Source organism: Trachurus trachurus (genome assembly GCF_905171665.1).
Source record: "Trachurus trachurus genome assembly, chromosome: 3".
NCBI lineage: Eukaryota > Metazoa > Chordata > Actinopteri > Carangiformes > Carangidae > Trachurus > Trachurus trachurus.
In genome coordinates this window covers 4353634-4377021 of record NC_139893.1, presented here as the reverse complement: position 1 = coordinate 4377021, position 23388 = coordinate 4353634, and the positions used below count along the sequence as shown (strand labels likewise).

General features: G+C 43.0%; 1 protein-coding gene across 6 annotated transcripts in view; it reads right to left on the bottom strand.

The window, feature by feature from the left end:
• baz2ba (bromodomain adjacent to zinc finger domain, 2Ba) overlaps window positions 1-23388 on the bottom strand; it is a 117145-nt gene that overhangs the window by 29101 nt on the left and 64656 nt on the right. For all 6 annotated transcript variants that reach the window (XM_083994958.1, XM_083994956.1, XM_083994957.1 and 3 more), the window contains 10 exons: window positions 20445-21095; window positions 15396-16296; window positions 14052-14327; window positions 7337-7397; window positions 7065-7173; window positions 4170-4395; window positions 3054-3146; window positions 1367-1428; window positions 1011-1076; window positions 152-217 (listed from right to left, as the gene is read on the bottom strand). In XM_083994958.1, the coding sequence (XP_083851084.1) occupies window positions 152-217; window positions 1011-1076; window positions 1367-1428; window positions 3054-3146; window positions 4170-4395; window positions 7065-7173; window positions 7337-7397; window positions 14052-14327; window positions 15396-16296; window positions 20445-21095 (2511 nt within the window). The remainder of the gene's footprint in view (window positions 1-151; window positions 218-1010; window positions 1077-1366; window positions 1429-3053; window positions 3147-4169; window positions 4396-7064; window positions 7174-7336; window positions 7398-14051; window positions 14328-15395; window positions 16297-20444; window positions 21096-23388) is intronic.

Below are 23388 nucleotides of genomic sequence, written 5' to 3'. Positions count from 1 at the left end.
TTAAACAGCTGCAGTTTTCCGTTTCATTGTGCTGCTGCTGTCGGGGGCCAGGATTTTTAATGTCAATGAGCCTTTTTTCTGCTTAAATAATAATCATAATCATAATAAGTACAAATCTGATTGTAATTTCATTAATAAATCCGACACGTACCTTTATCCGTTTCTCAGCCTCCAATATTTTGGCATTGGCGGCTTCTTCCTTCTTTTTCCGTTTGGCCTATGAATAAAGATTAAAGTCAAGAATCACACACACATACACAGACAGACACACACACAGATGAACGGACGTATCAATCAGTCCTGGACGAGAGGACTTTGCTGCACTTTAACTGATTGTTTTCTGCAGTTTTCTGGTTGAGGCGAAGATTTCATGCTCCTGAATGCCAGTCAAATTTGTAAAACACAGCGAATGAATAATGTATCTCTTTAACACGTAATTGTGAAAATGTTGAAGCCTCCCGTTAAGAGTGGCTTGCCAACCGTGTCAACTCAAAATTGATTTAGTCCTGCTAAAACACTTTGAAGCTCCAACAGTATAATTGTGTGTGTGTGTGTGTTTGTGTGTGTGAATCTATCTTGGCATGTGTGTGTGTGTGTGTGTTTGTGTATGTGGAAAAACAGCAGCACCTTTTTTTCTCTCTCTCCTCGACCCACTTATGCTAAACTGTTACTGTTGTCTGATGAAAAAAAGACTTTTCTGTCCAATTTAAATAAGGTCTGAAGAGGCAGCAACAGCCATTTTAATATTCAACAGCCGTCAACCAAGACCAATTTAGCATTAGTTCCATGTGGAATTACGCCTAAGAAGACGCAACTCCCTCCAATGCATGCTGCTGCTGCTGCTGCTGCTGCTGCTTTTGCCGCTGCTGCTGCTGTTCAGTAATGAGCTTTAGGAAGATTAAAACACTATAGACTGAGGGCTTGTTGCAGCAGCAGCAGCAGCTATCCAGGAATGTTCTGCTTAATCAGAGGTGCTGCTGCTGCTGCTGCTGTTGGATCAAATCCTGTACCTCCAAAATCTGCTGCGCCCTGAGTTCCTTCTCCATCCGAATCTGCTGAATGCGCTTGATCTTTTCCTGTAAGACGAAGACGAGGGGGAAGGGGAAGGAAAAAAAAAAGAGAAAAAAGTAATCTCTCAATATTTTAGACTCTGGAAAACACTCTAGTCCGATTGGGGTGGGGCAGCAACAACAACAAAAACCACAAACAGCAACAATAAGTTTAGCAGTGGAGGTAACGATGGTGATTGAAGAGCATCGAAAAAATAACCATTCAGCATTTTGTTGCAGTGCAGACGGAGACAATGTGAGTCAGATAGAGAAAAACATCTGTCAGCACAGTGACCAGGACCAGGATGAGGTCTCACCTGCTGCTTCAGGATCTTGATCTGCTCCTTCTGCTTCCTCCGTTCCTCCGCCGCCATGATCGCTGCAAGAGTTGAATTAAAAGAGTTAAATCAAAGAAGCTGGACGACCAAACTGTAAATATATACAGTATATATACATATGGGTGAACTTTTGACCTCTGAAATCTTGAAAAGATAAATTTATTTCAGCTGTTTCAGAGGCTTTCTTAGATTGTCTGGGACAAACATCTCAGTAAAGCTTTGATCGTCCTTCAAGATCATTTTGACACCATCGACTTTCAGCCAATCGTATGACAGTTAACAACATTTTGGAGCAAAAGATTGTGAAGTTTTAGACTCGATAGCAAACAATGTAAACTGAATATAAATAAAGTGAAATTTCTTATTTCTGAACTGAAATATCCAAATAGTAACTTGTTCAGAGATGACAGCTAATAAACAGATTTGTTGAGATCGATAAGTCATAGTGCTTCTGCCATGTCTGAGTTGAAAAGCAGTTTGAAAAACCTTTATTGCTTTAAAACAGTTGGTGTGATTGTAATGACACATGCACTAATGGCAGCGATATTTGTTCTTACTGCTCATGTATAAACCAAATGAATTTAAAAGATGTTATTATTATGTGACAATGCAAAGTGAAGTCTTATTACTTTATTATGGAGAAGATGTTAAAAACTCTGGGTTGGGGATGAGCCCAAAACATAGAAATTCTGGCATATTTGGATTTTCAACATCCAAAAAAACATTCAAATGTCCAAATTAAGACACAACAGTTCAATTCTTTCTTGAAAATTCACCCTGGGGGAAAGAAAAACTCCCCTAATTGAAGAATCACCCAGTACAGTTACTGAGGATGTGGTTAAAAACAACTTTAGGTCCTTTAGAAGAATAAAGGATGAGCTCAACAGTAAAAACCAAAAAAACACAAAGAGAAGAAACTCTGAACTCTTCAGACTGATGATTCACAGGGAGCAGCAGCACGGTGGTTATTTTTATATCGTTCATCCACAAGTGCAGCTGCAGCAGCAGGTCTCCCCCCACTCTGACCCGGTCTTAACCTTGATTCTCATGACTGGAGGATTTTTTTATTAAACTACACGACGGAGCCTCGACATGTGAGCTGATCACTGATTCTGGGACAGACAGGGGAGAGATTAGATGGAGGCCGGTGATAGCTTTCAGGTCAGAAGAGTGTCGCTAAATTTATACAGTGGGATGTGAGATCATTTTCATATTTTAACAGCTGTAAAAGTTGAATTAAAAACATGTAGAAGCGATGTTTTAAAAGCTCAGAATTCAGTTTCCTCTGCATTGGTGAGTATGTAGCACGCCTACAAGTAAACAGTCTTGAGGTTTCGATCTGATTTTGACGCCGTGTAGGAATTTAAAAAATGTATAAGCAGCAGGATGATGATGCTGAATGAAACCAGCAGCACGGCAGCAATAAAGATCAGAGAGGAGATTAAAGCTTTAGACCGATGGAAATGCATTTAAACATAGAAAACAAAGGCCCTGCTGTCTTCACACCACCACACCCACGGAGATGGAAGTGGTTTGAAGTGACCGACCGGCCGACTGACACCTCCACATCATCGTCACAACCTCGTGCTCTCGTTAACAACACGGAAAAAATAAAACAAACTAAAATAGAAAAGTTTAAAAAAAGAAAAGAAAAAAAAGAGTTTACCTTGTTGTTTCCGAGCTTCTTTGGCTGCACGTGCCAGCGCCTGCTTTTCCAGTTTCCTCATCAGTTTCATCTGAGCAGCCTGTCGAGCGATTTCTGCACAGGACACGAGGCAAAAAAGTTGTTATCGCTTCAGAAACTATGAACCTGAACCTGAACTCTGCAAAAACATCTGACTGAGATCACATTTAAACTTCAACAAACTATGGGAGAGATGCTTACGTAAAGGGATAGTTCAACATTTTGGCAAATTGGCCCATTGCCATAATCCCTATAGTCATAGCAGTAGGTTCGTTACCTTTAATTGTCGGTGCAAGCTGTTTTTAGAATGGCGGAGCAGAGCCGTGAGCTGCTCAGAGCTACACTACGGAGGTTCATTATGGGATTTCTTGGTTTCCCTCATCAAACTCATCAAATACACAATCCAACAACTCCACAACGCTCTGGTGGACAAGTTGTGACCTGCACATTCACCACGCTATGAGATAATAACACAACGTTACCAGACAGAGTTGTTTTAGAGGTAAATGCAGAGACTGCTTGATGAGCTGTCCATGAACGCAACACGCATAAGCGGTTTTGCATGAATTTGCGTTTTGGAGTTGTAGGATTGTGTATTTCATGAGTTTGATGAGGAAAACCAAGAAATCCCATGAGCCTCTGTAGCGTAGCAATGGGCAAATTTGCCAAAATGTTGAACTATCCCTTTAAAAGCAGTCTAAACATATATTTATTTGTCCGTTAACATTTTAAAATACTGAACTATGTATAAGAAAGTACATATATGCAATAACTACATGCACTACAGATACATAAAAACACATTTTTATGATATTTTGTAATAACATCATCAGTAATTCTGTGATTATCAAACGCTCAGTAGCATCAAAAGGATCAAAAGGAGTTCATATCAAAGCTGATTCATGTCAAAAAGCATCTAAGTCACACACAGGAAGTGGGCGGGGCCAACAACAGCCCACTATAATAAAAAACATACAGTATATTCTGAAACTGAAACTTCAGCCAACGCCTGAATCTGAATAATAATGGCCGGTTGATTAATGACAACACACACACGCTCACGACAAACATATTTCAGGGCTCATTTCCTCTTCTCACCTTGAGCCTCTAGTTTGCGCAGCAGTTTGACCTCGCTGGGACTCGGGCCCTCGGGCGCCAGCGGATCGCCGACGTTGGGGGGCCGGCCCTTCCTCCGCCGGCTGCCCTTGCCGCCGCCGTCGCCCGCTAACTGGCGCTCCGAGTTCGGGGGTCGACCCCTGCGACCCTCCATCGCCAAAATGTGAGGGATGACCTCCTCTTCCTTCAACAGGCTCCACTGTAAACCCTTAGAGAGTGGAGAGGGGAGGGGGGGGGAGAGGTGTAACTTGTTAACATACAACATTTTAATGTGACTATGTGACAGTTTAATCATCTGCTAACTGGACTCTGACTCAGTGTTTTCAATAGAGATTCAAACAACACATATACAGTATTATATTATATTTTCTATAATAGATAATAAAAAGCTAAAGAGCAGGTCAAATAATATCAATAATAACTCATTTATTTATCTATCTGTGCTCTGTTGCCCCTCAGAAATGCATATATCTATATTTAAGTATATTCTCTTTATCCTGTTTCCTTTAAAGGGATAGTTCAACATTTTGGCAAATTGGCCCATTGCCATAATCCCTATAGTCATAGCAGTAGGTTCGTTACCTTTAATTGTCGGTGCAAGCTGCTTTTAGAACGGCGGAGCAGAGCCGTGAGCTGCTCAGAGCTACGCTACGGAGGCTCATGGGATTTCTTCTTGGTTTCCCCTCATCAAACTCATCAAATACACAATCCAACAACTCCACAACGCTCTGGCGGACAAGTTGTGACCTGCACATTCACCACGCTATGAGATAATAACACAACGTTACCACACAGAGTTGTTTTAGAGGGAAATGCAGAGACTGCTTGATGAAAAACTGTCCCTGAAGGCAACACGCATCAGCAGTTTTGCATGAATTTACCTCTAAAACAACTCTGTCTGGTAACATTGTGTTATTATCTCATAGCGTGGTGAATGTGCAGGTCACAACTTGTCCACCAGAGCGTTTTGGAGTTGTTGGATTGTGTATTTGATGAGTATGATGATAGGGATTATGGCAATGGGCCAATTTGTCAAAAACGTTGAACTATCCCTTTAATACAAACACATCCATAACACATAACATGACATATTTCATACTGGTCACCTGTGGAAGTAATGTCAGGTGATGATTATTACATTTCTCCATGCACAGTGAGAGATCTAATGAACTAGGACTATACTGAGGGTTTTGTTGTATTTGTTTTGGTTGAATCCTACTACTACTATACTGTATAATATCCATGGCCTTGACAGTGACTGCTGCATGAAGCTTTGCCTGCCGCTAGATGAAAAAGATGAACAGGGATCAGGAAGAGAGAGAGAGAGAGAGTAAAAGAGAGAGTGAAAGAGTGAGAGAGATGAAAGGCAGTCACCTGGGGTCCTTCTCTGGCTTCATAGAAGTCACCAACCCTTATCTTTGCACTGAAGCTAAAATTATCACGCGTGATGCCACTTACTCCATTTCTGGATAGATACTACAGAAGAGAAAATAATAAATGGCGTTGGTTTAGGCAAGAAAATAATTTGTTTTATGAAAATTAGCGACATTGAAATTAAAATAAATCAATAAAAATTATAAAAAAGCAACTGGGAGGAGGAGGAGGCACTAGATTGGAGGGAGTCTAAGGTTACAGTGTGCATCTGTGCAGTGCTACTAATCATTATAAAAGCCGGGGACACAAAAAAAAGAAGGAAAAAAAAGAGCAAGAGCTCTCAGGAGAGAAAAACGGTTCTGACCTTGGGGTGCACAATTCAGGCCCTTTCTTATTTATCCGTGGCAGAACGAGGCCTTTTTACTGCCTGCTGCTGACTGAGGAGACGTGAGTGAGTGGTACTGTTTTGTTTTTGTTTTGTTCTCACGACCACCGCACTCACAGAGAAAAATCTGACAATCAAGTGTTTTTGGAGCTTTTTTTTGTTGTTGAAACCAAACAAAAGATGATAATAAACCATAACGTGCACCGTACCAAGTCAACGGTGTGGCAGAAGCTGTGCATCCCAACACTAGACTGCAAAAACTCAAAATCTTACCAAGAATATTTGTCTTATTTCTAGTCAAAATGTAATTTCTAGTCAAAATAAAGCTAATTATACTTAAAATAAGACTCATCACATTAAAAAGTAGCTTGTTTTTAGACACTTTTTGCTTTTTTCAAGCATATTTTCACTTAAGAATCTGATAGTGGAGCAAGTTATTCTTCCTTATTACAAGCACAAAAAACCTGCTTTCACTAGCAGATTTTTCTACTTATTTCAATTGAAAATTTGTTTGAAACAAGTGAAAACGGTCTAAAAACAAGTTAATTTTTAGGTGACGAGTCTTATTTTAAGTGGAAAGAAATCAGTTTTGATTAAAATTGAGACATTTTGACAAGAAATAAGACAAATATTCTTGGAAAAATGCTGAGTTTTTACAGTGTAGACATTAATCGTGTGTTTTTTTTTGTTGTTGTGAGGGTAGGGGAGTGGGAGAGGAGAGGGAGGGAATCTAAGAATATCATCTCTCACTATTAGGGTCAGAGAAAGCAGGGTGAGGGGGGGTGGGTTGAGGGGGGTGGAGGTGCAGCTGGAGCATGTAGCACACATAAAAAAAACAAAAAAAACAACAACATATACACAACACATAATCCTGATACACAAGCACAATGTTTGAGCATCGTGGAGGAGCAGTGGTGCAACCGTTGTTACTGGAAATAATATGGATCATATAATAAAACCGTCCGAAATCCCTGTCACTGCTCATCTGTATGCCTCAAAGCATCTGCTTCTGTATCATAGGATGTAGATGAAGCGATTGTGCAGCAGCAGCGCTCAGCGGGGGAGGAGGTGGGAGGAGAAAGAGGAGGAGGAGGAGGAGGAGGAGGCGGCGGAGGTACCTTCATCACATCCGGGTACTGCCTCAGCTTCTTGCCACACGGGGCGTAGTAGGCCACCTCGCCCTGCGGACGTCCAGTCACCGACTTGATTCTGGTTTCTCTGCGCCACCTGTTTTTATATAAGAATGAAAAGGGAGAGAAAAACAAAAAGCAAAAAATGTGATAAAATTGTGAAATTGCCTGAGAAAACCCCCTCGTTTTCCACAGTGAACCACTTCTCTCTCCTCTCCTCTCTTCTCTCCTCTCTCTTCCTCCTGGACTCTTGTACGTACCCCAGCTCCAGAGGTATCATCAACTCCTTCTCATCCATCACCCTCTTCCTCTTCCCTAAGCCTGTGGAGAGACACAGTTCAACCATCAATTTGACAGCACACACACACAACAAGCAGCAACCACACACACAGCTGAACTTAGCAGCAATCACACCCGGCGTCATGTAACCAAAGGCCTTAAATGTTTACATGCACTGGCCTTTTCCACAAACCGTGTGTTACAGTAAATATACACAACACATGAATTCCCTCGGCTGCCGTCTATACGGACTAAAAATGCCAAACGCTCACATAATATGAGAAAATGTAGTCTTCAGTAGGTGAATTGTATAACACGTTACACATTATAGTAATTTCTCTGTGCAGTTAGATGGTGGAAATGGAGCAAAAACAGGTCGTCATGACTCTGATCGCTGAGCAACAAACCCAGTCTTCACTGTTATCTGCTGAGCTGCAGTTTACACCGATCAGGCCGAACGTTACGACCGCTGACAGGTGAAGGGAATCGCACTGGGAAAAATGATTCAAACACCTGCAGCTCTTTATTATGGGATGCTCCCAGGTCAGAGGTACAGTAGTAATGGGAGAATAATGCCGTTACTTTGTAACTGCGTTACTAATGGCGCATCAAAAAAGGTACAGTTTCCCCCGTTATAATGATGTAACCGTTACTGACAGTGAAATGCACCGTTACTTGACTCAACAAGTCCCGTCACAACATAATAATACGCCTGTTTTTAAGTGTACGTTATATACACATTATTTTCAGTCCATCAACTAGTCGGAAAAACGCTGTTTATCTGGAACTACTGTAATGCTGAGTGAACTGGTTAGATCCAGATAAACAGGAGGTTAGGCGGGGGCGACTCCAAGTAATTTAACATATTTGAGCATTTTATTTAAAAAAAAAAAAGTAATGCAATAGTTACTTTACCTGGTGATTAGCTACTTTTATAATGTAGAAACTCACTAATTACTTTTTTACTTTTTTTTTTACGATAACGATAACGATAACGATACTTTATTCATCTCCGGTCGGGAATTCAGGTGTTCCAATAGTAGGCAGTAAAAGCAGATAATAAAAGCGAGAAAAGAATATAATGAAAAGAATATTTAAATAGTAGAATAAATTGTTATGTACCAGGGATGCAAACGGGTCAGGACCAAAAAAGAGAGGAATTGTCTGGGGGGGGGGGCTCACCATTAACAACAATATCACAGAAAAGTCAATTTCCAGTAGTTCAACCCCAACCAAGTATTGAGTGCATATAGATGGACAGTTTTCAGAAGGCCAACATTTCAAGATTAAAAATGCTTTAAAAAAATAAAAACCATTGCAATATTTCAATTTTGGAGATACTGATTTTTAGGTCTTCACTGAATGTTAGTCATAATTATTACTATTAAAATAAACAGAAGAAATAAAGACATGGGATTTAACATCCCATTCAGTGTGTAATGGACATATAGGCCGATATAATGTGTTAGTTTCACTTTAATTGAACACATTCTACATCGCGGAGGCGACGTCTCTCCTTCACCGTAGAAACGGGGCAGAGCTCCGTGGGAGACACCTGCCTGACACAGCAACGGACATGCACGGGGGGGAAACGGCGGCGCCGTCGCACCGACTGCACGCGGATACGCGCCGCTTTGGGTAACGAGCGCGCACGTCGCGTCTACATTGGAGGTGAATAGGAAGGCTGTTACCAGTATAATCAGAGACAACCATGAATGAGTTGTCGCACACACTGAGGTGAGCAGCAGAGCGGCCGCACCGTGACCACGGTCCGCTCCAGCTGTCTGGTGTCTCCATTGCGCACCACGCGTCTTTTCAGTCACTTGTCCAAGTTCTCCTTTACTGTTTTTTTTTCGAGACAACACTCATTCTCTCTGTCTCTTTTACCGGCGGTGTCAGCTGATGTGCACATCTGCAGCAACCCAAACAAATGCACATGTTACTGTTGACTGGCTCTATTCCAGCCACATGATTGGTTCGGCGCGGTGGAAATCTCATTATCATTGGTTATTTGTATTGTATAGGAAAAGTTATTTCACAATTTATAGACACAACACCGACAAGCACTGAGAGCCGCATGTTGCAGTGACGTTATATAGGCTATAAAAAAAATAATCCGCAAATAATAAGCCGACGAAAAGGTGCAACTTGCCACTTAATTTCTTGTAGATGTATTATTTGCGGGGGCTTTCGGGGGATCTGGTGACGGTGGAGGATCTGGGACTGATTGACTGTGGACCAGCACCAGTCTGATCAGGTCCATCACAGCACAGCAGCTGCAGCTCTGCCCCGCTGTCACATGACGCATATCAGCGCAATCTGTTTACATTAAACCGACATCAGGAGAATAATGAGAATTATGATTAAAAATATATATATTTGTTTCGAATTTTGGCCCCTGGATCATGATTTTTTTGGGCGCATTCTTGGTAAAAAAAATAAAAAAAATCCTCTAAAAAAAAGACAGTTGGGATGCATAATGTGTCTCATAACAGTATACTGTGCGTCACGTTATCGTCCCCCCCCTTCTGTACTGAGCTGGCCGGTACTGGGTAGGCTATAGCGTCCTGCTGATCACCGCGCTGAGGCACCGGCCGGTCTGAGCTGCGTTCATGTGCCGACTTTAAAACTCTCCAGTCAGTGACCTGGTGGCGGCTGTTTTGGTCGTCAGCATTTTATCCACACAGCGACCGTCCACGGCTTAGTGGTGTTTTATTCTATGGGTCGGTGGTGTTTTATTCTAGGGGTTGGTGGTGGCTGTGAGACAGCAGCGGCTCCACGGTGAGAGAGGGGGCAGCTTCTGCTCACCTGACTCTGTGCAGCTTCTTCATTAAATCCAAACAAACAGTCCGACACAGCGACGCGCTGCTCCTCTTTGACTCTCCTCTCGGACTTCCAGAGCAGCTACAGCAGCGTTGTGACCTCAACCATGGTTGGTGAGAGCAGAAATGTTGTTGTAGGCCTGTGCATATTCTCATTTGTCCAGGTCAGGGGTCGGCAACCCGCGGCTCTAGAGCCGCATGCGGCTCTTTAACGCCGCCTAGTGGCTCCCTGGAGCTTTTTCAAAAATGTTTGAAAATGGAAAAAGATGGGGGAGAAAAATATATTTTTTGTTTTAATATGGTTTCTGTAGGAGGACAAACATTCTTAACGTTTTCCAATGCTGTAAAAATGTGTAGAATAAATATTCAATTTCAACATTTCTGTCAACGAATATTTACGTCATAGCCTGCGACACAGGTCTCTATCAGCAGGGCGGGAGGCCAGGCAGGTGGCTGTTGTAAACAGTGTTGCCAACTTGGCGACTTTGTCGCTAAATCTGGCGACTTTCCAACCCCTCTTGGTGACTTTTTTTGTCAAAAGCGACTAGCGACAAATCTAGCGACTTTTTCCCGTGATATTACAAACGTTTCTGGACCTGAAATCACGTGATCACAGCCGTTTTCAACGAGCAGCGGCGCTGCCGCGGGCACTCACAGGTATTCAGCCTACACACAGTAGTGTCACGGAGCTGCCTCCGCTGCATTCAGAGACGCACTGCTCCACACCACAGACATAAAGAGCGCCGCTGGCCGCTGCTGCTGCTGACCTCACCCCCCCCCCCCGTTATGCTGTTTTTTCGGATCCTCAAAATAAAAACGACATCAAAAATCTGATTTCTTTATTGCATTTCTTTAATTTCATCAAAGCAATGAAACATAATTCATTAATATTGTAATGAAGTTAAACTTGAGGCGGCATCGCGCAACAGAGTCACGTGGTGAGTCATTCTCTACAGAATACACTGCAGGAAAAATAAACATTTAATCATGAAGGCTCATTATGTATTTGTAGTTAATTTAGTCATTTTGATAAGCTAATATAGCTACTATAGATACATACAGCATGCGTTGCCTTCATTATAAGGGTTATATAAGGCTTTTAATTTTTTGCGGCTCCAGACATATTTGTTTTTGTTTTTTTTGGTCCAATATGGCTCTTTCAACATTTTGGGTTGCCGACCCCTGGTCCAGGTCATAGTATTTCAAAGGAGGTTAAATCGAAAGCAACTGGACTTATACTGAGTCTCCACAGCAGATAGTTGGACCAGTCCCAGCCTGGTCAGATGCTACATGAACTGATGAAGCCTCTTGGATGAAGGTGAAACGTCTTCCTAGACAAATAACTAAGTCCAGTTGCTTTCGAGTTAACCTCCTTTGAAAAAAAAAAAAAAAAAAAAAAAAATTGTTGTAGTGAAAATGGGCGGGCTCGTGAATTTTTTTTTGAAACGAGTGAAAACGAGCGTTAACTCGCGTATCTCGCGTTTGGTTGCGCGTAAAAGCTCGCGGGGAAAAAAAGCGTGGGTCTTTGGGTCTTCCCACCAAACACGATGAAATAGACGAAGACGCGAGGGTCCCGTCGCCATAAAAGAATCGCGTGTATTGCGTCGCAAAAAAAAAAAGTCGCGTATACCGCGTCTCGCGCCTAATCGCGTCTCGCGCCTAATCGCGTCTTTGCGTCACGGCCTTTTACACCGCGGACGTAACGAATAAACGGTGACGTGTGAACGAACAACATAGAACAGGACCAGACGTGCGTTGTTTCCTCTTTTCACCTACAGCTCCACTCTCCCTCACTTACACTAACTACTGTTATTGTTGAGGCAGAGAATTGTGGGATTTGTAGTTTTGGACCAATCGCAGGTTGTGATCTTTCTTTTTTGTGATTTTCCCAGTTTTTTTAGGGGCAAATGCGAGTGAAATGGCAACTGGGCATAAGAAAATTTAAGACCTGTCTAAAATTATTTAAGACTTGAACACAATAATTCAACAAATTTAAGACATTTTAAGGCCTAAAAGTGTGTAATGGACATACTTATAGAGGGATTATCTGTTTACCAACAAATCAGGATGCGTGCGCAACCAGACTGCAGAAAGAACCGGTTGTCATGGTTACCTCCATGGATCTAGTGTAGTCAAAGCGGTGTTTGCTAGCGATGTTGTCAGCCTACTACAACAGTTTATCACCTACTGATGTAGTGTGTGTTTTATACATAGACTGTAGGATCGAGTTTGTACCGCGGCAACGGCAACTCAGCCACGGGACAAGACACGGACACTCACAGCACGGCGTCGGTCATCGGTAAAAACAACACTGTGCATCCCTAACGTTACCTACAGTTATTTAACAGACAACCATGTTCAGGAAAATACTCACGATTACAAAACTACTGAGGTGCTGCCTGGTCAGAGACGAGGGAACGTGATGCATGGCTGAGTATGTACCGGTAATCTAAAACAATGTAGCTTAACGTTAATTAATGCCAGCTTTCCAGTATGTGACCTCGTCTTCAGTCACTGTCGTAGTAAACATTTCACTTCCCCCCCCCCCCTCAAAACAAAAACTCTTCGGATCTGAATGATTCACACAAGTCACCTAATTGGTCATGAAAAAAGCGAGTTTCGCTTTTCGGCGCGCTGTTTGCATCCCTGATATACAAATATTAAAAACACCACGGTGGTAAAAAAAAATGGTCATGGGTCAGGGCCAAGGCTCATACACATGGCAGGAGGTCGTAATGTTATGGTTGACTGGTGTATAATATAGAACATATAAAACAGTACAGGACTGCACTCCAAATTTAAGTATTTTATTATGATACTAACTATTTCGGGGGAAAACCCTTCTTCAGCGTGACACAGGAAAACGAAACCTACCAAAACGGTACAGTAATGTTTTAGCTGCTATACGCTGAAGAACGTTTTTTCCCTGAAATGTTTGTGTCATAATAAAGCACTTGAATTTGGAGTGCGGTCCTGTACTGTTTGTACATTTTCTATATATGGACTTTGGTTTGAGGATCCAGCACCCATTTATATATATTTTTGGAGGGTGAGTGCATTGTTTTTTGGATTTCTGATTGGTGTAAAATGCAACTTCAGGTGGTGGGTTTCTAAAACCATCTCTTACCCACAGGGCTCAAGACTGCCACTAAATGAATGAATGATATGAATAATAACATTTGAGACAGTGCAAGTACATTTCTCATCTACTTGCGCATGTGCAACCAGTAAATTTGCTGGGGTTTTTTTGTTTCTTTTAACCCCAGTGAAACTCAAAGAATCTGTAATCTGTCATTACAGGTGTCAGGCCGATGTGTGTGATATGAGGATCATAATGAATGAAAAGGAAATGTGAATATGTGCTTTGCAAGTTGATTTACTGTGTGTGGAAGTCTCCTCTCCCGGTGTAAACTATTACATCAATATTTTCCGGCCACTTCTAATCCAAATCCGCACCTTGCAGAGTTTGCACTGCACCTCAGTTTCATTTGTTTTTTATTTGACAGAGTTTCACACAGAACTTTCTGGTGGAGTCTTTCCATGTTTCTCTTTCTGCGTCAGTGAAAAGGAGACATTTACATTTTTTCACACAAGATGATTGTCTCATAAACTATTTGATTTTTTAAAATTTTATTTTATTGAAGGACTATTCATTGCCCATCCCTAGTAAAAAAAAAACTTTTGAATGGGGAGGAGTGGGGACATTCATGTAACCAATTGCTTTCTTTTCACATGATTGATTATTATCTAATGAAGTTGAAAAAAAAAGCACTCCTAAAATTTGAAGTTGTGTGCTCCTACTTTAGTCTTGAGCCCTGCACTCTTGCACCTTTACAGTTTTTTTATTTTTATTTTTTATATATAAAGACGTTACCTAGCGGAGAGGCCAAGCTGTAGGAGGACGAGCCCGGAGAGCTGTGATAGGCCAAGGCACTGGCGCTGGTGACGATGGTGGGGGTCTTGATGACCTGCAGGTTGAGCGGCGAGCAGCTGCTGGCGCTGTGATTGGTTGAGGTGTTCAGTAGTTCTGGGCCTTTGGTTAGCCTGCGGGGAGTCGACTCCTTCGCGGAGGACGACCCCGACGGCAGCAGCTTCTTCGACTCCTTCACTTTCTTCCCAGAGACGTCGCTGTCGGAGTTACTGTCCGACTCTGGGAGAAGAGGAGGAGAAATAAAAAATAAAACAAAAGGAAACCCAGGGAGAGAAAGAAAGATTTGAAAATGAACGAGGTGTCAATTCATCAATACAAACGGCAATTAAATGGTGTGATGGCCTTTCAGAGATTTTAACCCTCCTGTTCACTTCCTCCATCCTTCCTTCTTTCCTTCCTTTCTCCCTTCCTTCTTTCCTTCCTTCCTTCCTTCCTTCCCTTTGTCTTTACTTCTTCTTCCTTCCTCTTTTGATCCAGTTGACCTGGTCTGTTCCCTATCCCTCCATCTTTCTTTCCTTCCCTTTTCCCTTCCTTCTTTACACAATCCTTTTTGCCTCCCTCCCTTCCTTCCTTCCCTTCATCCTTACTTCTTCCTTCTTTTTTGACCCAATCTGTTCCCTCCCTCCATCTATCTTTCCGTCCTTTTTCCCTTCCTTCTTTCCTCCCATCGTTCCCTTTATCCTTCCTTCCTTCTTTCCCTTTGTCCTTCCTTCCTTCCTTCCTTGACCTTTCCCTTCCTTCTTTCCACAATCCTTTTTGCCTCCCTCCCTTCGTCCTTACTTCTTCCTTCTTTTTTGACCCAATCTGTTCCCTCTCTCCATTTATCTTTCCTTCCTTTTCCCTTCCTTCTTTCCTCCCATCGTTCCCTTTGTCCTTCCTTGCTTCTTTCCCTTCATCCTTCCTGCCTTCCTTCCTTCTTTCTTTCCCTTCGTCCTTCCTTCCTTCCTTCCTTCTATCTCTTTATCCTTCCTTCCTTCCTTCTTTCCCTTTGTCCTTCCTGCCTTCCTTCCTTCTTTCCCTTTATCCTTCCTTCCTTCTTTCCCTTTGTCCTTCCTTCCTTCCTAACTTCCTACCTTCCTACCTTCTTTCCTCACCTTCAGCTTTACCTTCAGTTTTACTGAGCTGTGATGGACGTTGTTCACAGATTTGGGACGTTTTATTGACCACATGATTAATTTTCTAATCAAAAATAATCAGAAAAAACGATCACAATGAAAAAGTTTCTATGTTAATTTTTCTTTTTTATCGTCGTTCGGCTCCTTATTAAAAGTTACTTTTTTTTTTTACCTGACAGACTGTCATCCGAGTCCTCTTCATCCTCCTCCTCCTCCTCCTCCAGGTCGTCGTCGTCCAGGTCGTCGTCCTCGTCCTCGTCGTCCTCGTCGTCGTCTGACTCCTTGTTGGCGGGGAGGCCGGCCGTCGGGTTGCACGTGCCCGGGATTCCCACGCCGGGAATGCCGACCCCGGGGATGCTGACCCCGGGGATCCCGATGCCGCCGGACTCTCCTCCGCGGAACAGATCCACCAGCGACTGGACCAGGTGGTTCTGGGAGAAGCCCTTCCAGGCCGCTAGAGGGTCCGCCGCTTGGCCCGTTGTCGGCGGCGGGGGCAGCGGGGCTTGGACCGCCGCCGCCGCCTGTCCCCCTTTTCCCTTCTGGGACTTGTTCTTTCTAGATCCATGTCCTGCTGCTGCTGCTGCTGCGGCGGCATGGGGTGAGGTAGTGGGGGGGGGCTGCTGCTGTTGGGTCCGGCCGGCCCCCGTGCTCAGATTGACGGGCATCGACGACGACGATCCGCCGCCACCGCTGCTGCTGCCGCTACCGTCCGAGTCGGAGCACTGAGAGTCTTTGCGAGGTTTGCTGATGAGGGCCAAAGGTGCGTCCTGAGTGGTGCTTTGGATGACTCCGTTGGGTTGGTGGTGGTGGTGGGGCAGGTGGGGGAGGTGGGGGGGGAGGTGATGGTGGGGGAGGTGGGGGAGCGGTGGAGGTTCGGGGAGACCGAGCAGAGCGCTGGACAGGAAGAGGTTGGAGTGATTGTTCAGCGGCGGCGGCAGAGCGGGAGCAGGTGGCAGCGGCGACGAAGACAGAGACGACGACGACGTCCTCTTGGGGGACTTGTTCGGCCCCTGCTGCTGCTTCTTTAGTAGCTCGGCTGGGAACGTCGTCGTCTGCCCTTGGGACATGAGAGTCTGGGAATAGAAGAAAAAGAGGAGGAGGAGGAGAGAGGGAGAGAATGGGAGAGACAAAGAAAAGGTTAGAGGGAGAAAAAAGAAAAAAAAAACACGAGAAAAGAACCGGGACAAAGTGGAGTTGCTCTAAGAAGCTGTCAGTTCACATCACTGTTGATTGTTTGAGCAGGTGACAAAACGACAATGGCGAACACTGGTACAGTTAACTGTGTCTAAGCTGCTTTTTCTGCACGGAAACAAAAAGAAACATAAATACAATAACCAAAAGAAAAAGAAAAAAAAGGCTTTGTAAGCACAGAAACACTGAGTATCTCATCTCTCTCTTTAAAAATTATAATTACTGTGTCTGCACATTTGAAAAGCTTCATCATCATCATCGTTACAGTACTGTATGTGTGTGTGTTTTCTCTTTTTTTCTCTTTTCCAACACTGATGATGACAACTTTTTGGTTCAATCTGTGTTTAAGTAAAAAAGAAAAAAGAAAAAAAGAAGCAGGTTCAGACTTTAACGTTGCACTTTCAACTGGATGTGATATGAAGTGAAACAAATCAATTTCACAGACCATGAAATACAGTAACAGTCCTGAAACCACGAGGGGAATTTAGCTCGTTGTAAACTTCACTACACTGGTAAAACAAGAAAGGAAAGGAGGTGGGGTGGGGGTGGGGGGTGGAAATGATTTTCACAGAATAAGCTTTTCTCAATAGATTTAGCTTATTGATTATTACGCTATCATTCATATTTCATCTGAAGAAAAGGAGGAGGAGGAGGGGGACGAGGGGGGATTTGTGCAGTCAGGAGCAAAAAATAAAAAATGCCAGTTGTTATAGCATTTCATCTGAAATACCCGATGATATAAATAATACAGCAGCGCACGTGCAGAGTCTCAGTCTGCAGCAGAATGACAATGAAAGTAAAAACATTTCATCAACTGTCCAGAGCTGCAAAAAAACCAGCAGAGCTCATAGATCATAGAGTTTAATGAGCTTTATATTAAAGGAAGTCTGAACGTGATGCCACATACAGCACGGATTTCTTTTTTGCATATTTGTCACACTTAAAATGTTTAAACGCATCAAACAAACTTTAATATCATACAAAGATAATCCAAGTCAATATAAAATGCAGTTTTTTAAATCATGATTTCATCTATTAAGGAGAAATAAGCCATATCCAAACCTACCTGCTGGCCCCCTCTCTTTGTTAAATCATTAACTAACTGTGATAAACCTTTAACTTTTAATTCTCAGTTCAGTTTCACTCTCCACACCCAGACCTGTTGAATCAGTAAAATCACTTTAACTGAGGCTCAAAGATCTCAAACGGCACAAGAACAGACTTAAAATAAAATCATTGACATCTATCAGTCTGGAGCCAATGCATTTTATGCATTTAAACTGCATTTAATATTTACTTTGGGTTGTCACAATACACTACCCGTCCAAAACAAAAGCCACCACCTGGATTTAACTAAGTTAATAGGTCAGAGCCTCCCATTGGATAATTACTGCAGGGATGATGACGTTTCAGCTGGCAACAACTTGTTTAACCCTAACTGATGCAGTCAGTCGCTTCTCATTTCTTAGAAGACACATCCTGTGGTCGTGGAAAAGATGTTAATCGATTTCAGAAGCGTCACATTATTGTCATGCATCAAACAAATAAAACATCTAGGCGACTAAAACTGGGTTAAGAACTGTCCAACGCATTATTAAAAACTGGAAGGAGAGTTTTCAAGGAAGAAATGTGGTCCAATGTGACCACAGAGTTCAGACCAGGGCTGCAACTAATCATCATTTCTATTATCGATTAACCTGTCAATTATTTAAACGATTAATTGATTAGTTGTTTGGTCAATAAAATGTTAAAAAATGTTAAGAATGTCAATCGGTGTTTCTCAACCACCAGACGACATCCTCAAATGTCTTGTTTTGTCCACAAACCAAAGAGAGACTCAGTTTTATTGTCGTAAAGGAACAAAGAAACCAGAAATATTCAGAGAGTTCTGACTTTTTTTCTTAAAAAACTACTCCAAACGATTATTCGATTATCAAAATAGTTGATGATTAATTTAATAATCGATTATTGTTCGATTAATCAATTAGTTGTTGTTTTCAAAGTTGATAATCTTTGAAAAATTAATGCAACTCTGGACAGAAATAAATGTTGTGACATTGCAGAAGCTTATCGAAACGATGCCACAGTGAATGCGTGCTGTAATCAAAGCTAAAGGCAATCCAACAGAAAAATATTAGAGTGTGTGACTTTGTTTTTTGGAGAGGCTGTGTATTAAAATCTGTTTGATGATCTGAAACATTTAAGTGTGACAAATATGAAGGGAATACTTCTTCACAACACTGTATTTGAGCTGCAGCAGCAACAGTTTGTCCAACACTCAGGAAGGAGGAGGAGGAGTTGACCTACTGACACTGTTCATCCAATAATGTAATAAAACACATATATACTGTTTAGATGTGTGTGTGAGCACTAAGATAAAGTGTGAAGAAGACGCCACGTCACCTTGTTTAAGAGTCTAAACACTGAGTACAAGGCTGGAGGATGTTGGAGCCATGATGTTGTTAGTAAGCACCTGTTTGTACAGGTGTAGGCATTAATTATAGCTGACACTGACAAAACATTCACTGACTCTGAACTCCTTTCCTGTCCCAAGGTTATCACAGGAACCGCCACACCGTCTCACCAGCAACACAACATAGCATTAAGATGTTTAACTGCTCTGGTTTCTGTTTTGTTTTTGGTTTTTTTCTTTTCTGTGTCCTACAAATAAAAACGGCACAAAACAACGATTCTCTCTGCAGGAGTTAAGAGTTTGCTCAAGGCCATTTATAATTTTAAAGAGGCCCCTTTGGAACATGATGCTAAATAAATCCTCACCTTTTGTGAATGCAGAGCAGCAAAACAGAGAGAGAGAGAGGAAAAAAAGTAAATATTACATCATGTTTCTAATTGAGTTTGCAGCTTTATTGTACAACAGGTCTGAATCTGTCTGTGTTGCTGCTGCTGCTGCTGCTTAGATCTTCTGTTAAATGTGGTTAAATGGCCGCCAGATTAAAAGAGCTGCTCTTTTTTATTGTGTCGTGGTGATGAAGAAGAAAAAGAGAGAAACATCAGTGCAAATCTAACTGCACACTCAACTCCAGTGGATAAATTCATTACTGTCAATTTGGGAACAGCTTTGTTCACTAAAGCTTCATCTGAGTCTCACAGTGTTTCTGTTTCTGAGTGTGTGGATGTAGTCGTCGTATTAGGGATGTCACGATTACAGATTTCCTTGGTACGATAATTGTCAGAGAATGTATCACGATATTACGATAATCACGATTATTACGCGTTAATTGATTTCACAACACTATGAATGTGTAAAATCACATGAACACTCCTTGTAGGTCTAAAAGTTTCCATTATTGCTTGTAAGAATGTCCTGTTTGATTTACTGTAAATTGCAAACAAAACTAATAAACACATGCTTGAAAAAAAAAAGTTTCCTTTATTTCTTTAATTCTATAAGGTGTCGGTGAATGAGAAAAGAGAAAATAAATTTCCAACACCCAGTTGAGCTTTGTTTGGCCTTTTATGACTTATGTTAACTGTCAAAATATAATTACTATGACTCACTATTTGTATTTGTATATTTAAAGGTACAATATGTAAGAAATCTAAAGCAACTGGCCGTAAAATCCTCCTAATATGTGACAGAGATTCAGGAATAATGTTCATATAACATGATGAACTCACCAACAACAATAGTACAGCCAGAGTATTCGCATTAAAAATCTTTTTTTGCAGACTGCAAATCATGTTTATGTTTTGAATTTACGGCTGGGAGAAAAAACCAGATCGCTTTGTTTTGAATTTGACTGCAGTAACGTAAAGTTTTTGTCCACATTCTTACATGTGGCACCTTTAAGTATATATTTAGATAGGACCAATCATTAATCCCCCAGGAGAATTGTTTAAAAAAAAAAGTCATCAATTGTCATCTATACCAGATGTTAATTTTGGAGTGTTGCGACCGATTCAGAAACGTTACGGTCAATTAATCGTAGCGCTTAATATCGCAATTAATTGTGTAATCGAGTAATCGTGGCATCCCTAATAATGATAATAATAATAATGACATTGTTACCTGTTTGAGCCTGAACTCATTGATCTGAGCCAGCGAAGCTTCCAGCAGTTTCCTTTTGTTGGATTTGGCAGCGCCGGCGCCGGTGGCGACGCTGGCGTGCTGAGGTTTGGGCTTGGCCGATGACTTCTGGGAGCTGCTGGTCACGGACGAGGTCGGGCCGAAGGGCTTCGGGGAGGTAGACGACGGCGGCGGCGGGAGAGTAGAGGTGGCGGTGGAGTGCGGGGGCGAGGGCACGGAGAGCGGCTTCGGGGAGGAGCAGAGGGAGAGGGGCAGGTGCTGCGGGGAGGGGGAGGAGGAGGAGGAGGAGGAGGAGGAGGAGGGGGGGGGCAGCAGTTTGGGCGGTTTGGGCGAGGAGCGCGCCTTGGGAGACGTGGTGAGGGCGATGGGGGAGGAGGACGGGGACGACTCCCTGCGCGGCTGAGTGAGCAGCGCCAGCGGCTTGGCGTTGGCGGCCAGGCCCGTGGACTGGATCACGCTGAAGTGCTGCTGCTGCTGCTGCTGCTGCTGCTGCTGCTGCTGGGACCGGGACGCCTGGGACAGGATGGGGGGGGAGGCGGAGCCGGGGAAGGGCAGCAGGGTGGGCTTCTTGTCCTGGGGCTCCCCGCCGAGAGATCTGTCAGTCTTTGCAGTTCCAGTGCTCTGTGCCAAAACCTAGAGGGGGGGCAGAGAGCTGTTAGAACAAAGAATAGCCTCGTGGCATGATAATTTATTTTAATTGACCCTTTGTTGGCCTTCTGATTGGTCTGCTGATCCACCAATCAGAGCGCTTCTCCCGCAACGTTCTAAGGTTGGACAACCCTGCGATGAAACTGTATGAAACTAGATAGGCAGACAGCAATTCGTTCGGCAAAAACTACTTTTTAATTTTTCAATATGGTTAAAAGGTGTGCCTGGGTACCTGCAATAGCAACTCACGATATCCGGAACGTATTCCTGGAGTCATTTTTTATCCCATTCCCCAAGACATTATAGCCCTACATATTACTTTAACCTTCAAAGTTATCTAGCAAACGTTACGTTAACTTACCGTTGCTAATGTCTTTTGAATTTACGAGGAGAAACGAGAGATCGCCGCAGATTAAGCGTTAGCTAGTAGCTAATGTTAGCTAGCTAGCTAGTGAGTAGGGCTGTCAACGAATATTCTAAATTCGAATATATATTCGAATATTAAAAAAAACACGAGATTCGAATGTGAAAATTAATATTCGAATATTAAATAAACAGTGGGGAAAAAAACGAAAAAAGAAAAAAAAGGCCTAAATAAAACAGCGGGCGCACTGTATGATGGCCGGGCTCATCGCTCATTATTTATAATAGCCAACTGCACAACTGAAAATATTGTAGCGACCCCGCAGTAATGTTGTTGTTATGATGTCTGTGATTTCTGACTGACTGTGAATGTGTACGGGCAGGTAGCGTATGGTTGGATGAGAAACGGGGCCGGGGTGAGTGTGAGGAGGACAGAGTCCTGTGTGTGTGTGTGTGTGTGTGTGTGTGTGTGTGTGTGTGTGTGTGTGTGTGTGTGTGTGTGTGTGTGTGTAGGTGAGTGAGTGAGTGAGGAGGAGCAGAGGAAAAAGTGAGAGCTGTCAGATAAGTTTGTGTTATGTCTCACTTTTTCCTCTGCTCCTCCTCACACTCACCCCGGCCCCGTTTCTCATCCAACCATACGCTAATAGTCAGTCAGAAATCACAGACATCATAACAACAACATTACTGCGGGGTCGCTACAATATTTTCAGTTGTGTTTTAACATAACTCAGCTTCTGCAAACGGAGTTCTGCATGTGGATGCAGCAGCTGCTCTGCTCTCACCCGCGAGGCTCCAGCAGCTCGGAGCAGAAACAGGAAGCTCTCAGCCGACAGTCCGCCCGGTCTTCATCTGGAGCAACACCGTGTCCTCCCCAAAGTCCTCCCGCGGTAAAATCTGATGGTCTCTGGGCCAAAGCAGACCGGCATCACCTACCCGAACCACAGAAGGACCGCGACCACCGGCGGGACCGGTGTTCATGAGCTACCCACAGACACACAGCTGAGTGGCCGAGGCGCGGCACGGAGAAATGCCCCCCCCCCCCCCCCCCCCCTCCCTCCCCTCGTGCACCGGAGCGCCCACGGAATCGGCACCGCTTCAATCACTGAATGAAGCCTGTCTATAGGCTACAGACAAGAGTCGGGACCTTTAATTGCTCACACAAGTTAGAGGGGGCGGGAGAGCCGCGAGCCAGTTCATTTTGTAATGTCCTGGGCATTGTCAAAGATGTTAAAATTGAAAAAAAAAGCCTATACAAGTAGTACTAGTTTGTCCACCTGTTGGCATAATGCGCAATTAGATATTCGAATATATTCGAATTATGTGTTATTTTTAGAACGAATATTCGAACGTCATTTTGGAGCAATTTTGACAGCCCTACTAGTGAGTGACCAAAACTTTTCAGAAAAGTAGTGTAATGCCCGTTCAATCGCTCTTTAGCCACGTCTCTCTTCTATTACGGACACCATTTTTCTGATGTATAAGTTAATTAAAATTTTCCTTACAAGCAATTTAAATCTGCCTAATTTTCAATGGTTTCCAATGGGAGTTAACCCTTTCGTGACCATTGTTTGTCCAACCTAGCAACAGTAACCGTGGAGGGCGGGACATGACAAAGGGTCAATTCACTCATCATTTTGCAGACAGTTTTAGTGAATGAAGCCACACACAAACACACGCAGCGCTTAAAGGGATACTTCACCCAAAACCGATAATTCACCAATCATCTACTCACCGTCATACCAAGGAAGGGTTTGGAGAACTTGACTCAGAGTCATCAAAACTCTTTAGGAGTTCCAGGGGGGGTCCGGCTGGCAACAGGTTTTCATATAATGGCGGTGGATAGAGTTCACTTTTGAATGGTCCAAAACACACACTATGAAACATCCAGATACCTCCATACTGCTCGTCTGTACTG